General features: G+C 43.2%; 1 protein-coding gene across 2 annotated transcripts in view; it reads right to left on the reverse strand.

Annotated features, from left to right (window-relative positions):
- The window catches only part of LOC111263329 (uncharacterized), a 40,703-nt gene that overhangs the window by 7,007 nt on the left and 11,206 nt on the right, over window positions 1-22,490 (reverse strand). For both annotated transcript variants that reach the window (XM_022838300.2, XM_086969555.1), the window contains exon 2: window positions 8,944-10,610. In XM_022838300.2, coding sequence (XP_022694035.1) covers window positions 8,944-9,308 — 365 coding nt within the window. In that variant the 5' untranslated portion in view covers window positions 9,309-10,610. The remainder of the gene's footprint in view (window positions 1-8,943; window positions 10,611-22,490) is intronic.

Consider the following 22,490-nt stretch of genomic DNA (forward strand, 5'->3'; position numbering starts at 1 on the left):
ATAATACCGATACAATTTTTCTTAGTTTTTTGGTCGATTTCATTTGCTGTGAGGTGTTCGCGGGTTGTCTACCTCATCTGACATGATTAACACCCCCTAAAAACGTTTACTAAATAAACATGAATATATATATATATTTACAACAGACTTTGCATTATTGTTCTCTCTAAGATCTACCAACGGAACGGCAATCTTCGGAGCTACGATAACACTGCTCGGATGATCAAGTAATCACATTGGGTCTTTTCCCTTCAAGTACGTTCGTCTGTATTTCAACCGTTCTTTGTCCTTTATATATGTGAAGGGTTTTTGTGCGGAAGGGCCTACATAATGTTTGGCTAAAATTAAATAGAAAATTGATTTTCTATTTGAAGAATAAATAACATGATTGATTAGTTTTCTTTATGCCAGAACTACTGGTGGCTTTGAGCTGCACTTTTAACTAAAATTGGCAATCCTGCCTTCATAGTGGCCGGAGCAACAGCGTTGTTGGAAATTGATACACGTTTTTCTTTTGCATAAAAACTTGCCTACGTTTACCATGTTTATAGCCACATTTTAAAGAACTTATGTTGTAATTTTTCTACACATGTTGTCAAGATGCAGAGGACAGCAAAAAAAAAATATATATATATATATATATTTACATATATAACATACATAAATATTTATATATATATAAATCAAGAAAAATTGACTCGAGCTCTTTTGTACGGGAACCCTTCATATACGCTAATTTGTTAAACATATACCCTTGGTGACTGTTTTTGTTCATTGTTTACTCTTTCTAACTTCTCATCCGTTATTGGCTTACTAGTAATTATCGCCGGAAAGCTTTCTATCCACTCTACATAGGCAAATTTTTTATTCGGACTACAAATTTCTATCTTGGGTTTGGATTCCCAAGATGAGCATGTTGTTTCACATGTTCATACTCGCCACTAAGCGGGATGCTGCCCAAAACAGCTTCCGACCCAACCCAGGTGAGACGCAGCAAATATGACGACGATTTTCCAGCTGAAAGAGGTACTTAAAAACTGTCTGCTAACGTCAAAAATGACACGTGCGATCTAGACCGTCTTTGAAGGAACATTTACATTGATTGAACCAGCCTTGCAAAAGAGGTCGCTCTTAATGAGCCCACATCTCTTAGCTATAATCCTTGCCGTACCTGTATCCTCCCAAGCTGCTTTTGCAGCTTTTTATCATCATCAACAAATCAAAGCCACTATATTCATTGCTTCACCTGATATATCAATTTTTCGAAACCGAATTTAACATTACATTTTGCGGTCCAGACAAAACCGTCATCATCATCATATCCGACAAGTACCAACAAAAAGATTAAAAAACAATAACGTACTCATCAATATAATTGGTTCATCTTTAGTTACACGTCGATGTCTTTCTTCTCCGCTGCCTCTTTAATGCGCCACCTCCATTCTTAGACATTGCATCTGCCCATAACTTTGTGATGTAATCGGACGAAAAACGTGACCTTTAGCCGAAAATCGCCCTTCTAACTTCCAACCTGGCCTGGTGCCAATTAAAGTTGACATCTGAAATGTACCGCTAGTTGAGAACAGACGTATCAAATTGACCAAACGAATACGTGGAAAAACTGGAAACGACCCGTCTCCGATGGCCGGATCATATGCGATTCACTCCGGGTTGCCGGCCCAGCAATATCGCCGTTCACCGCTCTTGTCTGCTTCGGCTCTATTTCGATCTCAACGTGCGTGACGTAACTGACCGCCGCCACTTGAATCGCCGTTATACCAGCATTAATTAGATAGTACACCAAAATGCGCTGGTCATGTCCGCTAACGGCCAGTCCGCAAATTTCACGCAGCTCAATAATGTTTCGCAGCTTTTCGTAATGGGATAGTGCCGCACGCACGACGAGCAGCCGGTCTTGTTGACGCTAATCTTGTTGTTGGGGTTGTTGTCAAGTGTGTTCTTGTTACCGTTGTCGTCGTCGTTGTTACCTTTGCCATCGTCGTGAACTGATTGAGCAGCAGCAGCAGCAACAGTTCACAGCCATAATCTTCCCTTCTCTATCAAGGACAATTGTCGTTTTTTCGCAAAAAAAGGACCCGACCCTGCTAACCAATCAGCACAGTAATCATAGAATTACGTCGCATGACGTTCTTTTTGCCGCAGACTGCTAACATGTTTTTTCACAAACACACATATATACAGGAATGAGTACACAGTACCCATTAATGCGCGTAGTGGGCCGCTCGTTTCCACTATTACGATAATAACAGTAATTTTGGGTGATGTCAATGATGATTTTGATGTCGACATAACGTTACTTTTCTCGTTGAACAAGCCATCAAACCGATCGTCGTGTAGTTTCAGCCGTTCGCTAACCAACCTCATCGCCGTTAAATCTAGCGTGCGTAATCGAATATAGCACCGCTGGACAAAACTCACGTTTGGCAAACTCCAGAATGGCGAAATAGACGTATAAGCGTCAATTTCATCTAGCCCAAAGATACAGCGCAGAGATTGGTGTCGTCTTTGGTCCTGCCATTGTAATCCTCTAGCCCCAACTACAGTCCAACCACAACAGAGGCATTTCTCGGCAAACCCGACCAACGAACATTGCAAAATAAACATCGAACCACATTGGCAGCTACAGCGTCCTAGATCCTGTTACACTGCGGGAATACGACGCTGTATCGACGGCCGCGATAAGCCCTGGCAACCAAATGGCCCTTCTTCGAATCTCTTGTTAATGTGATAGACGAAAGCCAAAGATGAGGCGGAAGGAGGCTCGAAAGGCACGGGGTGGGCATCCATTGCGCGCATTACCGCCGAATGCCCCCCCACGCTCGAGAAAAGCACCATCATTGTTGCACATATGAAACAACAACGTACGCAGCCATTACTCATTGAAGCCAGCATGTCCGTCACTCGATAGCAAACCCCTGAAGACACCGGAATCAACCAGTAGCGATAGCACTGCTACCAGACTCGGTAGCCGTAGAAGATGTCGTACGAACCGATCAAGTCGTGCCAGCTGAAAGCGATATATTTGCCAACCATACATTTTCCACTAGGATTAGTGCAAGAATAGTAGCAACAACAACTACAGCTCTACCAACGTAACGCTGGCTGAACGCGTCCGGTTACTGTTCGTCATCCACCGTTAGCGTAGCTACCGGAGGCATTTTTTCACATTACCGTAGCAAACAGCTGTGGCTTAAGCGCACGGAGAAAACGGAGCGGTATATAACGGTTGTTGATTTGACGCTAATGCCCCTTTGCTTAATTCCAACTGCTATTGTTGTTGCTGCTTCTCTTATGATCGTTGTTATTGTTCGCTATAACGTTCGCTATATATATAATCTCGCCTCACTACAGACCGTCCTCATAATCCAGACTGCACCCCCTGTTTCGCTATCTCCTGGCCCGTTGGCGAAGCTTCTGGCCGCCTTATCGCTTGCTCGTTGCTGGACTGGAGGCTTGTCGCTATTCGTTCATCAAATCCCGCTCAGTTTGTCAATTAGTTCGCGTTCAGTGTTCGGATTTGCGCATCCACACGTATTCATTGACCACCACACAAGGTATGGGCCAATAACATGCGTTTTTGTCGTCGTCGCGTGTTTCTTTACCTTGCTCAGGCGTTTCTTTACTGTCAGCTTCGGGACGTTATCTATTGCCAGAGGCAGCGACGCTCAACTTTCGATGTGTTTGTCGCTACGCCGTCACACGTTACAGATAGCCCATTCTACAACAGCGTAAATAACATAGCTACAACGACGGCGGACCACAGCATTAACAACTGGGTGCCAAACTGTGTTGTTCCCGAAGCCCCAATCCACTTTCACTTTCCCCAACCAATTAAGCCGGCTAACAAACCGAATAAGCCAGTTACCAACGCCCAACGTTCTCACTTTCGGAATAGATAAATGAAGTGCGTCTCGTATCGGCTCAATACATCGGGAGTGGCTGGCCACAGGAGAAAAACGATGAAAGCGCACGACAGTTCAAAACAAACGAATCGTTCGCTAATAACAAACAGTTTACAGAATCAAGATGCTTTTCGATTTTCCAAAGACAACGACATCGATTTGTGGGTATGGCGACGATAAAGACGACGATGGTTGCCGCTAGTGGATGCTAGTATGTAAATTTGAGCGTCAACACGACAACGCTGATTGCCCGTTTGATCCTTAGAGAATTAGGACCGGGGGAAAAGAAGGACAAAATGGGCCTAGTTGAAGGTCTCAGATAGAGCAGGGGAATGCACTGAGACTGATTTATAAAAGTGTTTATTTAGCAATGTATTACAACGGGTAAACATGTGATAATTTCGTCAAACGTAATGCAATGGCGTGGGTTAATGTAGCTTCTGGGTGGCCAGAAGTGTACCAATTTTTTTTATATAGGTCAAGGGAAAGTAATGGTTGGTGAAACGAAATGCAGTTTTTGAGGGTATAGCTGCTTGGGTAGTAATAACAATAATAAACGGCACTATTATCATCGTCGCAATTATCACCTAAATAATTAAAACCCGTCAAAGCTGTCGCTGTTCGCCTGACATAAAAAAAGGCACAATTCATTTAGATACATACAAATAAAGACGTTTAAAATGTCTCAAGCTGTTAACGGACTATGATTCCTTGGTGCAGGCTGGTACTTCATAAGTAAATCTTTGGCATAAGCAAAGAAACCCATTGGAAGAATCAACTAAGTCATCTGTCAGTAACACTCACGACGTTTCAAAGTTACATTTATGCACCATCAACACAAAGACAAGTATGTTACGTTGACACGGTAGCTCTAACAGAACAAACTTATTTCTCGAACTCTCCCGAAGTTTGTTCAAGGAAAGGTACTGAATGTATCCATTAATTGTTTTCCACTTCAACACAGAACTCTTCAGGCTGGAAAACCAGGTGTAAAATCGTTGCTTCGAATATCGCAGTGCAGTATATACTCTTATCGAGCTCAAGCATAAGGGGTGCGATACTAATTAATGCAACGGCCAAACCTGTAGTAATTACCTCTTCAGTGCTTGACTATGGCAAGGTCAGCTGAGGCAATGCTCGCCCACAAGGACATCTGGCGTTTGCGTACCGCAGATCATATCAACCTTATCTAGTAGCTTCCTTTAAACGAGTACAATGTAGGGATAAAAACACTGGGGGAAAATAGAAGTACGCATTATGACCTGCGCCAACTAAAGATAGCTTAGTATCACGACTGCGACGGGATATTCCCATGGAAACCAAAATATATTAGTATTTAGAGAAAGCCCTTTGTTCCATGCCTTGATTTTGTAAATTAATCAACAAGCACCTTCAATTACCAAGTTGTACGTACGACAAAATCGTCTGAATCAAAACTAGCCATTTTAGTGGACATAACCAAGTGACACGCGTAGAAAACGCAACCTAGACACCAACGAAAAAATAGCGCATATTCATCGACTTTTGGCTTTTGAAGAAAACTCGTGACGTCAATAAACACTTTTTTGCAGTCTAGAACGAAGGCTTTCTTATTAGTGGTTGCCTTGACACGGAATGGAAAATATCAAAAGAACTCGTCATACGACAACAAAGATCATTAAGAATCGTTTAATATATACATAAAGGTGAAATGATACAAATCATTGCGACGACAAAATACGGGTCTATCACCATCTTCAACGTTGATCTGCTTAATGGACAATAGCTGCCTGATGACGAAAGCACGAAGTTAAAGCAGAGAGGAAAAATCGATAGATTCGTATGCTCGGCCTTGCCTAAAATTTTGCAAGCCTTCACGGAAACTGGTGAACATTATTAACCTTACCTAAATTATGAGTAAATATTATCGATTATAAATGCCCTAGAAACGAGGAAAGCACCCGCCATCAAATGTTTCCAGTAGAGATAAGAAACGGCCTGTAAATTTTTTAATCCGCGGCGAACTTCTCCTGTACTCCTGTACGTCAAATCGCCCTAGACCTGAACCGTGAGGTACTACTACTACTACGGGGGTTATTCAGAAGGGAACCCCATGGCATAACTGAATACGCTTCAGTCTACCGTCAAAGCCAGTAATAAGCAGGCCCCTGTTTGAAATGCTATATGTCATGTCTCTTTTTATCGGTTATTGGATATCGACCTGCTGTGCCAGTGAGTTATGAACCCGCGCTGCTCGTATTCCTTAAAAACGTGCAAGATGTGTCGTTTGTAACGATAGTTGTCGCAATTGCCCCAGCCAATAGGAATGTTGTGACGACCAGTATTCTTCACACGCGGTCACGGTGCCTGCTACCACCGGATACGAAAGCCAAGAGATTTTTATACGAAAAATCTCTTTGGCTCTCAGTGTGAACTGAGCTTAAGCCAACATCAAGTCGTAGCGGTATGCAGGACGCTCAACCGACTAAGCCATCTCGCCTGGTTAATTAAGAAATTCATTTGCAAATTACTTGTAAACCCTTCCGCACATCTACACTATCTGCAACTCTCATACAACGATTCGAAGCGAATCAGCGAGCTACTTCCGGTGAAATAAAACCGTCTACCAAGTAATCTACTGGCGCTACAAACAAAGACATAATCTTCCCATGAAAGACCGTCTCTTCTACCGCTACTATTTTTTTAGCGTAGAGTCAATTTTCCCCCTATCTACCCCGTCTAAAATAACAGTTACCAAATAAGTTGAGCTAGAATGGGTAATCGTAGCATCCAGCACTAAATAAAAACAACTGTCAACTATGGCGCGTACTATCAACGAATATAATGCGCGAGTCCTTTACATGTTAGGCAATGGCTGTTATCCGAGTGTTCATCATTGCTAATATTATCGGCACATCGCCGCCACTTCTGGACCATCGGCGGAAATTCAACGGCATTGAGCGTCGGCAACGTTGCCGTAAGTCACTGATTTGACGTGGGTGATTTTTTTCATATCGCTTTCAACAAATGGCCACTATCAGCTACCGAACCACTACGCGGCCCACTCTCGTAACGGTGGTTAGCCCCTTAGATTTTCTCCTGGCGTGTTTTGCCTTCTCGGGCCACGACGGCAACGTATGTACGACCGGCATCAGACGTCGAACGAAACGGTGACTGAATGAAAACGAAAACTACGGCATTTTTTTTAGCACCCGGACGTTAACTTCGGGATTGGCGTTTCAACGCTGTGACAACAATCGCAGGAACAACATCACTAACAATAACAGCGAGCTACAACATTAGCAGTAGGAACTCCTTTTTGGCGTTGCTTCGGTTACGCTCGTAGCGTTTGATACGCCTAATGATCTTCACCTAAGGCCGCTGCCACTAGCGCCGCCGATGTCGTTTCAACGAAATGAATCAGAGAAAAATAAAAAGGAGCGTGAAATTGAACAAACTGAATTCAGGTAAAAATAAAACATATCGAATAAATCAGGCAGCATTGTCGACGCAAACCTCTCTTTACCTCCACCTGGCAAAGCCACACACGCAAACACATAACGGTCAGCTGGACCGACAAGAATCATCGGCAATCATCGCCATTGCCCCTAACAGCGACTGCAAAAGAACAACGAACGAATTTTGGACGACGAGAAAGCAATAGCCACAATCGCGTAGCAATGCCAAAGAGTATCCATTTTTCTCTGTCATTTACAGCGTTGCCCGTAGCAACCTGATTGCCGGGTACAGGAAAGACTGACCAGCACTTAGATCTGCCATGGTGTATAATCGCGCTTCAGAACGCTGATGTTGATGCTTGCTGATTACGGTAAAAAAAGCGAGATGGTCTGAGAGACATGCAAGAAGGTGGGGAGGAGAGTAAAAGCGGGAGCAGGGGTGAAGCTATGGGGAGGAGGGTTACTATTACTACTACTACTACTACTGCTACTGTTACTACTGCTACTGCTACTACTACTGCTACTACTACTACTACTACTACTACTACTACTACTACTACTACTGCTACTGTTACTACTACTACTGCTACTACTACTACTACTACTACTACTACTACTACTACTACTACTACTACTACTACTACTACTACTACTACTACTACTACTACTACTGCTGCTACTACTACTACTACTAGTACTACTACTACTACTACTATTATTACTACTACTATTACTACTACTACTATTACTACTACTACTATTACTACTACTACTACTGCTACTACTACTACTGCTACTACTACTACTACTACTACTGCTACTACTACTACTACTACTACTACTACTGTTACTACTACTACTACTACTATTACTACTACTATTACTACTACTACTACTATTACTACTACTTGTAACAACTTGTAGCCATGGCTTAAAGGCCTGCCATAAAAGGCCACTAGCTGTTCAACGCATACGCTGCTATTTTATTGTTCAACAGAATGTTCAAGTGACTGATCATATCAAAACTATAATAATCAATACGAACGGGGGAAGGGAAAGAATAAAAGTCAGACCTGCTAGAATCCCTGTGTATTTCATTACAAGCGCTACCTAATAACGATATTCCATCTGTTCATTTAATCTTTCTTTAATATATGGTAGTATAAAATCGCCCAAAGCGAAAATTGCAAAACACACACAGTGTTATTTATACTAGGATTTGCTACCACTACTGTCATTTCGACCATCTGAAAAACACTCGCAGAGGGAAAGTTGTAGTACAGCCTGAGAAAGGGAATCTGTATCCAGTTTGACTATTAAGCACAGAAGAATCCATATAGAGTACTGAATAATGATTAATGTTGCAATAGTACTTCAAATTTTACATTTGGTACTGCCGTCAACTACCGCATCAAAAGGCTCCGCTCCTCGAATCGTGTGTTCGCATCCAGTTTCGAAGCTAGACCACTTCACCTGTGTCCAGGTTCAGCAGGCAAACCTGATCCGCCTGCAGCCTCACAAAATCGCTGACTCAATTAGCCTATTGCAACGATTGAACGATAGCTATTAGCGCGAGTACTTACCGTTTCGAGTTTCGATCTTTCACCGGTTCTCCGGTATGGCTAGCAATGTGTCCCTGTACTTTTTCCTCATCAGGCGTAGTCCATAGACAGAACGGGCAGACATATTCCTGTTTATTGGGATCAAAAAGTTGCCGCATAAGTTCTGGTGGAATAAATGTACTACCAGGTAGTACTGCGGCCGGCACCGGCGGCGGCGTGCCATCGAGGTCGCGGTCACGATTAGGTATCACGACAAGGGGAATAGGCGTGGGCGCTGAGGTTGGAACGGGCACGATGGACGCGACTGTAGGTACTGGCAATGGCGAGGATACAGGCACAACGTTTTTTACCGCCGAAACTGAAACTGTGACATCGTAAAAATCCATGTACTCGATAAAATAGACGAATATCGGTATGTACCAAAAAAATTAAGGCCAAATGTTAATAAGGATTCAGTATATCTATTAGCAAGGCAATTTTGTGCTGGTTGCAGATACTGAAGTCAATAGCATACATGCGATTTGTGACATGCTCTATGACAATAGAAACTAAGGGAGAAAATTACACATTGTTGAAATATACTCAAAGCATAATCAAGTCATAATTAGAGAGAAAGGGAGAGAGAGAGAGAGAGATTCAAGTTGAGTACGGATAACCCAAAAGGAAAAACAAGACCACATTGAAAACATTACATACACATTTTAGTAATGCGTATCATCACTCATATAACAAAAAGGTCAAATGACCGCACCGTTCTTCCACCTTTTCACCATCAGCGTTGCATCGCGTGGTCTTTCACGGCTTTGGGCGAAGTGGGACAAAAACACTTCGTTTGCATACTTTTTTTTTGCGAGTTTATTACTGCTCTACAAATTTGAGTGGCGTCAAAGATTTTTATTTTTCCTTTTGCTTCCTTTTAGTTTCATCACGATGATGACCTCGATTATGCCAGGTCGAGTGCTGGGATAGCCAGAACGATAATGGCGACTCTACCGTACGACGTACGCCCTGTTTGTACGTGACTTGTGTTCGTCGCATTTATATTATATCCACTGCTATACATATGCATATTGAAGCCGTGGTGAAAATTCGTATTTTCGGTTTAACGTGGCAGAGGTTCACTCTGGTTATTTCGGATAGAGTGCCCCCTGTTTCAACCTCGATTGCGCAATCCAGCCACAGAAAAACGTAGCACTGCCTAAGGAAATGTAGAGTAAGTGGTTGCGGCGTGTGAACGGGTTCAATCTGTTGGGATAATAGGCCAAACAGCAAGAGCGATACATGCTGCACTGTGACGGTTAAGAACGCAGCTTGTCATTGAAGCCTTATTTGTAGCTAAAAAAAAAGCCCGTTTGCGGTGTCGGTAACTTGTTTTCGAATTACATATCTCGGAAGCAGCCGGCAAACTGAGGTCCACGATATTGGTATGTATACGCATATTATTTTTTAAATAGTAGGCTGTAGAAAATAGAAAAGTCGTCTGCTGAATCGTCTGAAAAAAAAGGAGTTTTTAGTTACCGCAAGGAACATGCCACTCGCACCATCAACTTATGTATTATGATTAATTACGAAAGAAGAACTGCTATAAACTGCGTTCCATGACTCCGGGTGCGTCTATCTATTCATAGAACCAAATATAATCGAAGGCCGACGATAATGTCAAGCGGAAGTAAATTTGTGTCGATCACCTGTAATAGCAAAATAAACGACAATGGTAAATATGCGATAAGATATAATAACGTCCTAATATATAGCTTCCTAACCTTGTCCCTCGTCTATGATGATTACAATATCTAAAATTTCACCGAACTATTTATATACAATGCTTGTTGTCTTCTTAGGCCAAACAAACTGTACATAGGTTTCTTTCAAGATGTAACCTATGAAAGAGAACTTCCGCGGCCTTGCAGAACGTCACTCGTCCTCCATTGTCCGTTTGAACAGATATCGTACTCCATCTGACAACTAATTACCCAAGTTAAGATGTATTATATATATATATATATGTGTTTAAAGTATATAAAGGTAAGCTTTCTATCTCGTCGGCCCTAGACAGAAAATTGTTACCTGCACCATAGTCCCCGTACCCTTCAGAGTGCATAAGGGTATAGTGAGTGAGTAAGCCATATGATCATACTCCAATGAAGTACGCTGTACTCTTACACATGTCCATAAATATTTCCACTTTCCTCACCGTAGTCATCTCTCTCGACTTCGCCAACATGTATGTAACTAAGCTTCCATGTCTCGTTTACACCATCAAATTTTTTGTACGTAGGTGTCTGCTATTTGTGGTTGATGGCTACCTAACGATGATAGTTTGTGGTGGAACGGAGCTACCTGACATAATGCCCGTCGGCCTGAACCTGCGCTTTCCTCGACGAAGAACTAACTGTTATTCGTTGTGTCAAGCGGTGTGGTTGCTATCGAAACGCCCCAACCTGCCTAGAGCTGTACCTGTTGCGGACGTGATCAATTACAGTATGGTCACAGTTGATTTCGCGAACAGGCTCCTTTACTGACGGCTAGCAAACCTTTATTGCGACTTACCCACAAATGGCGGTTCGTTCAACCTCAGGCTCGATCTTCACCGATATCAGCATTATCGATATAAAGTAAAAACCGCATATTCTGACATATGCGAACGTGTAAACTCACTTTCATCTGGTTAACGTGGCCCCGACCACAGAACAACATACCGTTACTAGCATCCGCAAGTCGCTATGACGCTTGCAGCCACAGAATGTCGCGGATAGTCATGAGTCAACGTAGTAACAGAAATTACCGCAGTGTCCACAGCCTAAAGTACTAGTTCTCCACCGTGAAGTAATCCAATCAATTCCAAAAATGGCTGATCGTTCGAGACATGATGGTTCTCTACAGAATGCGATAGTGACGTACGTGTGTATATCTTTGTATGTATGGTGATTGTGTAAACATTGTGTTTTGATAGGGCCAAGAGGCTCGAAATTCAAACGTTCTAATGGTGCTAAATTTTGATAGCTGTTCGACACACACAGAGCTCTCTAACATTCGGATTCTGGGAACACGTTCTCAGAAAATTAGCGGAAAATTTTCAAAAGAGGAAATAGCGATAAAATGGTGCTTTTTTTTTGCACAAAAATTGACTACTGCGGGTTCTGTCTGACATACTAAAGGCAGCATTACCAAAATTTATTTCATTTTTATAAGCCTTTCTAAACTAAATAGACTGAGAAATGATTCGCTACTACAACCAAAGTTTAATTTCTAACAAACACAGTAAAAACGATACTAGCGTAGCTGCTAGCTGTCTCTATGGCAGACTGTATTGCCAGAAAGGCATATAGGGACAGATATTTGAAGGTAGCTTTCTTCTACTTAGGTAATTAAACTGTAATGCTTTACAGGAGCTCAGAGGATGATAGATAGTTCGTGTACCGTTTAGCCTAAATAATAAAATTAATATAATAAAATAACTAGCCTAAAAAATAATAAAATTAAAATAGGAAGAGTAATTACAACGCGGAAAACTGATTCTCCTTCCAACGCATTCAGAGAAACACCGATACAGTCGCATAAGTACACAGTCGCCACACGACAAACAAAATTATCTTATATTTCTCGACAAGTGCATACCCTTATGCACGAACGTATCAACGTGTAAAAAACCACGCCAACCCGACATAATCAAGGGCCTCGCCGGAGGCACCACTCTCCACGAGCCTGGCCAGCCAAAATCAAAGCCGGTTAATCCCAAAGGCCAAATTTCTCCAAAAAACGTCACTCGGCCAACCCCATCTCCGTCACTCGCTATCTCAATCATATCTATTAGACACAGAGATAGGTCCAGCTTAAGAGTGGTGTGGGGGTAGAAAATGGGTTGAGAGAAAGCAAAAAACCTTCGCTCACTTGCTTATTGTCCTTGCAAGTCTATGTCGATAATCTTTGAAGTTGTCGTTCTTGGCTTCATTAGTTATTCGTTGGTTCTTCCGTCTATCTGTCCACTGATTCAACGGATTGCAAAAGTCTTTGCTCCTTTATAGATAGAGTAGCAGCGGGCAGAAATAGTAACCACATCAACGTGCCGTGGCATTATTGCGAGGGTGGTACGATGCGCTGTTGGAACAGGCAAACAAGCAGTGCAACTATTATTGCGAACAACAACAAGGATAATAGCAGATGACGACAATAACAATAGCAGCGGACTAGAACAACAACAACAACGGACAACAATAACAACAGCGATTATCGTCGCAGAGTGTTGAAGCAGAGCTGAAGGAACGGTGCAACACAAGGCTTAGGCACGATTAAATGATGATGTTGCCCCCCCATACAGCATTTGTGCGCACGCATTCAATCGAACAGTGATAAATGCCAACGCTGCCTGATCGGGAGATGACTGCTTTCCATTCGTGCATCCCCACGCGTAATCGTTTCCGAAAAATAATTTATCTTGACCTTCTCATGTAAATGCCACCACCGCAACAGTGGCCATCCCGGAGTCGGTTGTGGTTTCCTTACTATATTTTTTCTTATTGGTTAAGATATATATATATATATATACCATATATATATGAACCACAGATACACGTAAATTCAATGCTCATAACACAACAGTTACAGAAGTACAACCCCCTTCGTGATTATCCGTTTTTATCAATTGCTTCCTAGATCAGATCGCTGAAAACCGTATGTACTCTAGTTGCTGTTAGAGGCCTAGGTGTCGATCTATCTGTTCGTTTCATATGTACATGAACCTGGCCATTTTCTAACCTTCGTCGGCAATATACGTTCATGTGAAGCAGCAATTAAGGTTCAACTAAGCATTGCTTTGTTATGGCGGTAATTGGGCCGCTAAAGAAAACTAAGCATTCTCTCACTTGGAAACTACCCCCAGGGTTGATTGCATGGCAGTCATGTGCTGCGCTGACTGTATTGCTAAACTGAATAAAAGGTAGGCGTTACAATAAAAGTCTGTTTCATTTTTCCATGGCAAATTCATAGTTCGTCGCGCAGCACATGCATCCCACCGCGACACTGTATTACCAGCTGTTCCCACAGTTTGCTCTTTTTCTTTCTCTTTCTGAGTTTGTTCAATTTCTGCTGCCGTCTGGTACGTCGTTTATCTATATTACATTATATTTAGCGTTTAGTAGTAAATGCACGCTAGACCCTGCTACCTGCGACGTCAGTCAAAACCGATCGTCAGTACCGACAACGACTTCTGTCGTTGTCACTTTGTGTTGTTTCTCCTGATCAACAAATTTGCAGGAAAAACGTTCGCCTGCGCAAGAGGTTACACAGTTAGCGATGCTAGACGAAACGGGGAGATCGAGAAGGCTTAAGCATGACGAAGAAATACATGCCGCTCGGTCGCTGGAATGCCTTATTATGACGATGATCTGCTGGAGCAGGCGGTTGGTCCGACGCTTTGGCTCACTCACTCAGCCCCGGAGCGGCGAACATCGGGCCGTTGAACGCCTACAACAGCAGTCGTTCGGTTAGCTGGCCGGTCCATAATGTTTCTGATAGTAGGATGGCGTAATCCACTCACACAGACGCATGAACGGATCGCGCGACGGCCAAATCAGCATAATCATGATCATCACTATTATCCTTACAACCTTTCCTATGCGGACGCGCGTCGCTGTTAAGCTCCCGGCGTGTGTACGTGCGAATGGAAAGCCATGTATGTCGAATGTTCAGACTTTGCGGGGCACGCTCGGGTTCAGCTGCAGTCGAAGAAGCATTAGCGACAACGTGTTTCGTTATGTGTCAGTGGGCAAAGTTCGACGAAAAAAAAAAGATTGTATGATCCCGCGTCTCAGCAGCTGGAACCGCTGCTGCTGCCGCCGGCATTGTTATAGTCAGTGACGAGCAACGAAATGACCGGTGCGGGTTACACCGCGGCGCGTTAGCAGGACCAGGATCACAAACCAGCTCGAACGACACCGACAAGGACGAAGGATGCTCGGAATATTGCTCGTCTTCTTCGTTGGATTTGCTGATTCGTTCACTAATATTCATACTGATACACACACGGACACATACACAGATATGTCTAAGCCTTCTTTTCATGCTATCAGCCCCACGCATGGCGTGAGCTTTTCACTCACTCAGCCGGTGCTAGCCGGGATTCTCGTAGCTTTGGCCAACGTTGGAACGACTGAAGACCTTATCCAAAGCGAGCAGTTGCTTCAACAGCGACAATCGTTGATTGTTGGTGATTTTACAGCTGCTGTTAAGCAGTGGTCGTAGATTTCTCTGTTCGTCCAGGCCGTTAATGTTGTACCGGTTCATGGATGAAATGGCGGGAGCTGTTGATGTCGACAACTATATGTTGAACCGTTCGATGTTCCACAAATTGGTTCTTCATGGTCAAACCACATCACATCTAAAGAATCGTAAAAAAAAAAGTTGGTAAAAGCTTTGCTGTCAAGCTGTTCGAATCGGCGATGGCAGTCGTTTGGTATGGCATTGATTCTTATCCTTTTGATGTGGCAACGTGTTTGTTTACCGAATAAAAGAACAAGTAGTGGTCTCGAATCCAGGGATAGACGTACTTCATTTATCTTGGAAGAAGCCAGCTGTTGGAAGTGATCAATGCCTAACAGCTTAAGTCTAACTTATGGAGCGGATATAAAACTCGAAGCATTCATATTTTGTTATTGGGTCATCCGTCTTGTACCTTTCATGGTGCCTCGATACGTGTCCTGTTTTCCCTCTATTTCATCTGCTATAAAGTGTTTTAGCATCAGTGCTTCTAGCAGGACGCGAATGTATATTACCCCAGCATCACTCTATAACAGGTACATGATTTGTAATAGGTTGACGTCATCACGTTCGTTATAAGGTTTGCTGGAGCATGAGTCCCGAAAGAAGAAGAAAGCTGCGTGCACGCTGTAATCGTCGTTTCCGGAAGTTGACGTGTCAGTTAGTTTAACGCCGCTACTAACGCCATCGTGAATATGGCATGAGCAGAAAAAAGCGAACAACTCAACTAGGGAACCCATCACAGGGATTTTCAGACGTTTACATACACGTAAACACATAAGTTATATTATATGCTTTCTTTTATATGCAGATGCATAATCGCACCTTTGAACAAACATTTGGGTCACGACGTCCCCAGTGGTAAGGAGCGTGGAACAGCCAAAAATCACCAATTCAACCGTTGATGATAAGCCAACGTAACACGATGAAGCAGAAATAGCTCGACACGATCGCGTTAAACTAACGCCATCAGGGGCAGCAGAGGTGGCTCGTCAGCACCAAGGCAACGTACCAGATTGTTCCCAACGTTTTGTAACTAATTTCGTCAGTGTCACGGCCTTTCCAGTCCCTGTTATTGTTGTCAGGGCCAGTTGCCGGCGTAGGGAACACTAAAAAACGTTAGGGGATCCCTAATTGATAGATAGCGAGGCAATCAGAAACACAGCTGCTAAAATCATGTCTGCGATTTTCGCTATTACCATCCCTTTGGATAAATCAATGACTCGAGTTGATTTAGCAACAAAACAGACGCCCATTTAGCTACTAGCAACACCTTAACCTTTACGCTAAGGGCACAGCGTCATCTAGGCAGTTAATACGTATCTCTTTCAACAGGTTGCCTTTGTAACTATGCGAAAACTAACATGCAACCGCACTGGTCCTAATGTTAGCCTTAGCAAATAAATGAGTATTTGGCAAAAGTTAATAGCAGCTTGTATGGTTGCCAGGCCATTTTATAGGTCTGACGAATGCTGAGTCCAGCAGAAGAAATCTATTCCGATTGCCCCTTCCAGAACAGGGGATCTTTGATGCTATACGGAAAAGCGGTGGTCCTGTCCTCGCAAAATAGACAATTGCCAGAGAGCTTGCTAGTGAGTGTTAAATTGTACAAGACAGACGCATTATGAACTTGATTTTGCTAAACATGACAGTAGCATAATTTAGTTGATTTTTGGAAAGGCCCAGTATATTGTGTACCAAGCAGGTGAAATCGCGGGAAACTACTGCGACTGCTGCCTGCACGGCCAATATCATCATGATCCAGTCTGAACATAAAATTTCGTCAGCACCCGTAGTACGAACAGCGTTAGTACAATATTGCTTTACGATACTGCGAAAGGTGTCCCCTACTTTGCCCATCTGTGAGTTTGTCTAGCGAAGCTGACGTAGCAAATTCTGTTATTACTAGCCGTTGGGGTGGTTCTTGAGTTTTTATATATATATATATATATATATACATATATATATCACTTAAACGCGGCCACAGGTACAGCTAAAGAGACATGTATACAGAAGCTCATTTACGAATTGCAACAGTAGCCACTGTAGCAGCATTTGCCTCCGGTGGTCGGCAGGGGTAAAACAGCAATCAACATAAGGGGAGTAGAGGCAAAAATTAAAAGACAAACCACAGGGGAAACACGATGGTAGCGTTGTGAGGCACGAAAGCTTATGCATTACCGATAAAGTGATAATAATATAAGAAACAGAAAGCTCCTATCGCTGTCTGCGTTAGACAGATTTAGAAGAGAAAGCTATAGAGAGATCCACATGACTGACGCTCCTGGTAGGAAATATACAATACGTATTATAGAATGTAGAGCGACCAGGCGCCTTGCCCCAAATGAAATGGTGGTGAACTACGGTTTAGTTCTCAGACGCGACACGACGTCCAACGGGGGATATGTCTTGCGACGGAGCAAAACATCGAATACGTTGTTATCCTTATTGTCGTCATTGGATAGTTCACTGACAGTACGGTGTTCTTCCAGCGACAATAGCACAGCTCGGCGAGGGTAGCACCAGCAGCAGTAATTCACCAACGGAAGATCGCTTCCAGGAAAAATCTTCGTCCGTCAGTTAGCCTTGTGTTGTTTCGTCGGCCAAGACAGCCCAAGGCAAGCCGATCAAATTGACGGCGCTCGAGCAAACAAACCAACGCGCAAATACACAGATATTTATACAGATAGACGTTCGTTGATCACTCGCGCTTCTACCAGCGTTAGAAGATTGCTCATGGAAGGCAGAAAAAAACATACGTTGCTACACATTGCCAAATCGAGCAGATTAGATAAGATTAGAGACCGTCATGATGGTGCTGATAAACGGAGTTAAAGGCGGATGTTTTTCCGTGAAGTAAACTCAAGAAAACAAATGAATGATGACCTCGCTAACGACGACGACGACAACAACAATAGCGCGCCAGTGGAAGGATGGTGAAGTCGCACTTCTGTTTCAGCTTCACCTTCGCCAACTTGAACAGCTTCGCAGGTGTAAGGAAAAAGGAATAAACAGTGATTTGGCCATGGAAAATAAGGAGAAGAAGCGGTGCCAGAGAATCCGCCGCAGAAGAATATGCTGGAAAATAAACCTGTTCAATATAAACAACGACAGTGGCATCAGCGACTGTGTCGAAGATTTTCTCTATGTTAGTAACGACAAACGAGAACGGGTAGGTGCGAAGCCGCTATGAGCGGCATAAAAATACAGAGGCGTGGCCTGGTATTGCCGGCGACCATGTTGGTGAAACCGGGAGTCTTCTTCTATTGCCAGCGACAGTCTGGGCCACGGTACAACAAAACTGTCTATGTGATGGGAAAAAGCAGGAAAATCCAATTGCCTGTCGCCAGGGTTGATACCTCCATCGTTGATGACCGCTAGTGATAAAACCACGTCATTTTCAAGGAAGGTTTCCTGTGGCTGTCTTTAGTCCTGGGGCATTTCGATGTTAACGATGGAATTGAATAGATTACAATGGAGTAGAACGATCATGATGACATTATCTACGTTAAAATGGCCGTCCACCCAGACGGTGAGTACGCTTATATGCTTACAGGATGAAAAAATATGCGGACGTTTATATTGCGCGAGGAATCGATGCGTTATTTCTACCAACTATACCGTTGTATACGATATAGCTAGTACGTATGGACAATCAAGAGGTAAACAAGGTGATATGCTTTTTTCCCGTTGCAGTAGGGATTAATACAGATGGTTCTTGCAAGCTATTTTTATGCATATTGACAGCGAGTAATTGTCGTCACAATATTCGTTAATTATTGTGAAAAAATATGACATATAATAACAATGACGTATTATGACTGTATAATAGTTTAGCTAATCCACCCCCCTTTACTTCATTGTAATCACAACAGCAGTCCTCTCGCAATAACAATGATAATAATGATTTTATACTTTTCAATAGTTCAATAGATCATGGCTTGATGGGTTAAAGGATTTCTAAAATATTTTTAATACACCAAGTGTTGTTTGTGTTATACTGTTATAATCGAAAGTCCGCTGAATCGATATAATTAAGTATTAACCCTTTAGTTCACTTTATGGACGACCATCAGACGATGCTGTGCTCCCTGCGTCATTTTGTGCATCTTCATGGGTAACAGCAAGTCTCGCCAACGCCGCCGCCGTTGTTCCCGTTGCTGTTGCTGCTGCTGCTGTCGAGAACGACGACGATGATGATGCTCGTTCATTCGTCTATTCGACGACCACGGCAATGTCTTCTTCGCTTCATCTTCTTTTCGTATTTTTCGAAGTCGTTCGATGACCTTGACACACAGACCAGCTTCTTGCTGCTGTTGCTGTTGTTGTAGCAACAACCCGCGATTGAAGATTGGTTTGTGCCGCCATGTCCGTGTCGAACGCGCAATCACGAGCTCCTCCGCGACCGATGTAACGCCGAGGCTTCAGCGGCTTTCGTGGTGCCAACGGCACTTATTCGTTCGCCATTAGCGTCAGTGATTGTCGGAGCACCAGGAGCAAAGTGGTGTTCACTTCGTCACATTGACACCACAGTAACAAGGACTAGCACCACTAGAATCAGGTAGGGGAACAAGCGGCTTACGTTGGTTCGTTATTTTCGTGCCCCGCTGTTACCCGTAGCTCTTTCCCCACTAACAAAGCGGCGGTAGCCGTGAGCTTTTTCCATCGTAGTCTGCGTGTTCGTCAGTGATTTTCTCGTTTGTTTAATTACGGCTCGTTGCTTCATCTAGTCCAAAGTACTACTGCAGACATTGTTTTGATAACATACCTGTTGACTTCGCGCCGCCACAGTTAACGCCTTCAGGACTCAGTTCCTTCGGCCAGAACTAGTAGCCTTCCAAACAACAACAATCACAACGTCTCCACTTTCACTCTCGGAGGAGAACAACGACCCAGGTCAACTACAACGGACGCTCTAGGAGCAATAGCGGTGGGACAGCCGCAGCTCCTAGAATGAATAGCAAAATAGCCGGCAAGCGAGGACGTGGCGGCGACAAAAGGGGCAAAACGTGCAACGCCGTGGTACCGGGCCTTGATAACGTTCGACTAGTTGATAGCCAATAATGTTTTACACGTCGGCGATCGACTACGAACGGGACAGCGAACAAACTGTTCAATACTATATACGTTATTATATATATATATATAACAACGTAAACGGCTAATTACAGGGGCCCATGGCAGCCACCGCAGGAAAACTGAGTCGAAAGTTGACTAGCAAGAAAGCTATTGGCTAGGACATACAAGGATAACTCGATTGCGGTAGAAGGTATAGGAAAATATGGGGTGAGTTTCTCATTCGACGAATCGTTGTCCTTAACGTTATGCAGGCTGTGCCGGTATTGTGATGAGAGAATTGCCAGACCTATGTATCGCATTCGACATATGTGACTTATATGAGAATCTATACAGTAGCAGCATGAGTCACTGTAGGCATGATTGAATTACCTAGCTTAACATAGGGCACATAGAGGTGACCTCATTGAAAAATGAACCATTTAAACTCTTGACAACAGTATCGTGTTTCGTGACGCTTAGTGACCATATAGGGTTGTCAAGTAGTGCTCATGAAACAATCAACAGACCTGAAAACACTTTTACTAGAAATGTCACGTTAGCAGCTGTGGGAAGAAGGTCGTTCTCGCTTCATTCACGTAAAATACAACTTGATCTCTTTTTTTTTTCAACTTATTATATCTTGTTCAACCTAATCTATTTGAGCATCGTCTGTGAGCTCATGCCGACTCATTTGATTACCATTGGCTACGGATAACTCACCGTTAAGTACACTTTCACAAAATCCAGTGCTTAATCAACGGGCAAAGAAACAAACTGACGGATGCGGTGATAAGTGCAGTGATAATTAGTAATAACAATTATAATAATCGAGCCTATGTTGTTGGTATAGCCAGCGTCTTGCCCGGCCGCAAGATTCACATTGTAGCGGATTAGATGGCAAACGAAGGCTCATGTACACACTCTTAAACACTCAGGTTCATACTTGCAATAGATAGTTAGTGCCGCTAACTGAAGTTGTGTGAGCGGGTCGTTTCAGATTGTACTGTTGATTATCCATCCACCGACTGAATCAACTTTATGCGATCGCTCGGCGCTTGTAGGGTCCTCGCGCAAGGCCGCGTCTCCTGACTGTGTTGTATATGGGCAATAGCAGCAGCGATAACACAGCCGTTTCTCACTTGGACATACACTCACGTCATTGTGTGCATAGAATATGACACACAGATAGACACGCAGACGGTCCCCGTAGAAATACGGATGGAAGCAAAGACCCAGGTACACACGGGCTTTGACCCACGCAGCCGAATCTGGGGAACGGCGAAATAGTTTCGAGCGCCGATAAAGAAAGTGAAAACGCGACGGGCCAGAACGTGCGTTCAGTCCGTGCGTCGTCTAGCTGGTAGACAAGGTGGAAAGAATATTAAAGAAAAAAAAAAAATATATATATATATAGTTTTGAATTCAATGAATGAAATCCGTAGAGTTTCACTGACATCGAATCGATCCTGTAGCGTTGGCTGATGTTGCAAGAGAGCTAAATATCGTGCGAAGTTCCATTGCGCTAAAACTAGTATGTTGGCTTCTACTCTATTAGAGAGTCCGGGAATGATGGAACAGGGCAAAAGAAATCAAGTCATCGTACAAGAATTCTTAACAAGGTTCCTTAACTAGTTCTGTAATGTTAGTCGAGCGCTAAGCGGTGGGCGGTATGAAGCGTACGGTCTATCAAGCCGCTTTATGATATCGGGTAAAAGTTGTTTGTCAGCATGATACCTGTATTAGATATTTTACGTAAGGCAATATCTTGTGTCACAACTAGCAGCAATATACCTCGTAGCTGTCGCCATTCTAGGCAACAGTGCGATAACAGTTTATATATGCCTATAACAGGGACCATCAGCACTTACAGGCATATTATTCGACGGATACAACCAGTGTAAAAGGTTCGCCAGTCACAAAAATCCTCTTCAGGACGTGCGTATCTTAACCACAGCAGTGCGGGCCTCATCATTAAGGCAAAATTCAGATCACATACGACAGTTCACCTATCTTCAACACGCAGGGCAAAAGGCCTGATATATCCTCATGATATACGAGCATGGTACTTTTTATTGCCGAGTTTGCTTCTCCGACGCCTCCAATATCGAACAATTTCTATTAGTGGAAACGATTCCAGACGATGCAAATAAGAAGCATTTAACCACAAGTTTCTATAAGCTTTGTTCAAATCCCAATAATAAGCTGGCTAGCAAACTTGTCACATACATCTGGCAAATGGAAAATATAGATCAGCC

Source organism: Varroa jacobsoni, unplaced genomic scaffold, assembly GCF_002532875.2.
Source record: "Varroa jacobsoni isolate VJ856 unplaced genomic scaffold, vjacob_1.0 scaffold_757, whole genome shotgun sequence".
NCBI lineage: Eukaryota > Metazoa > Arthropoda > Arachnida > Mesostigmata > Varroidae > Varroa > Varroa jacobsoni.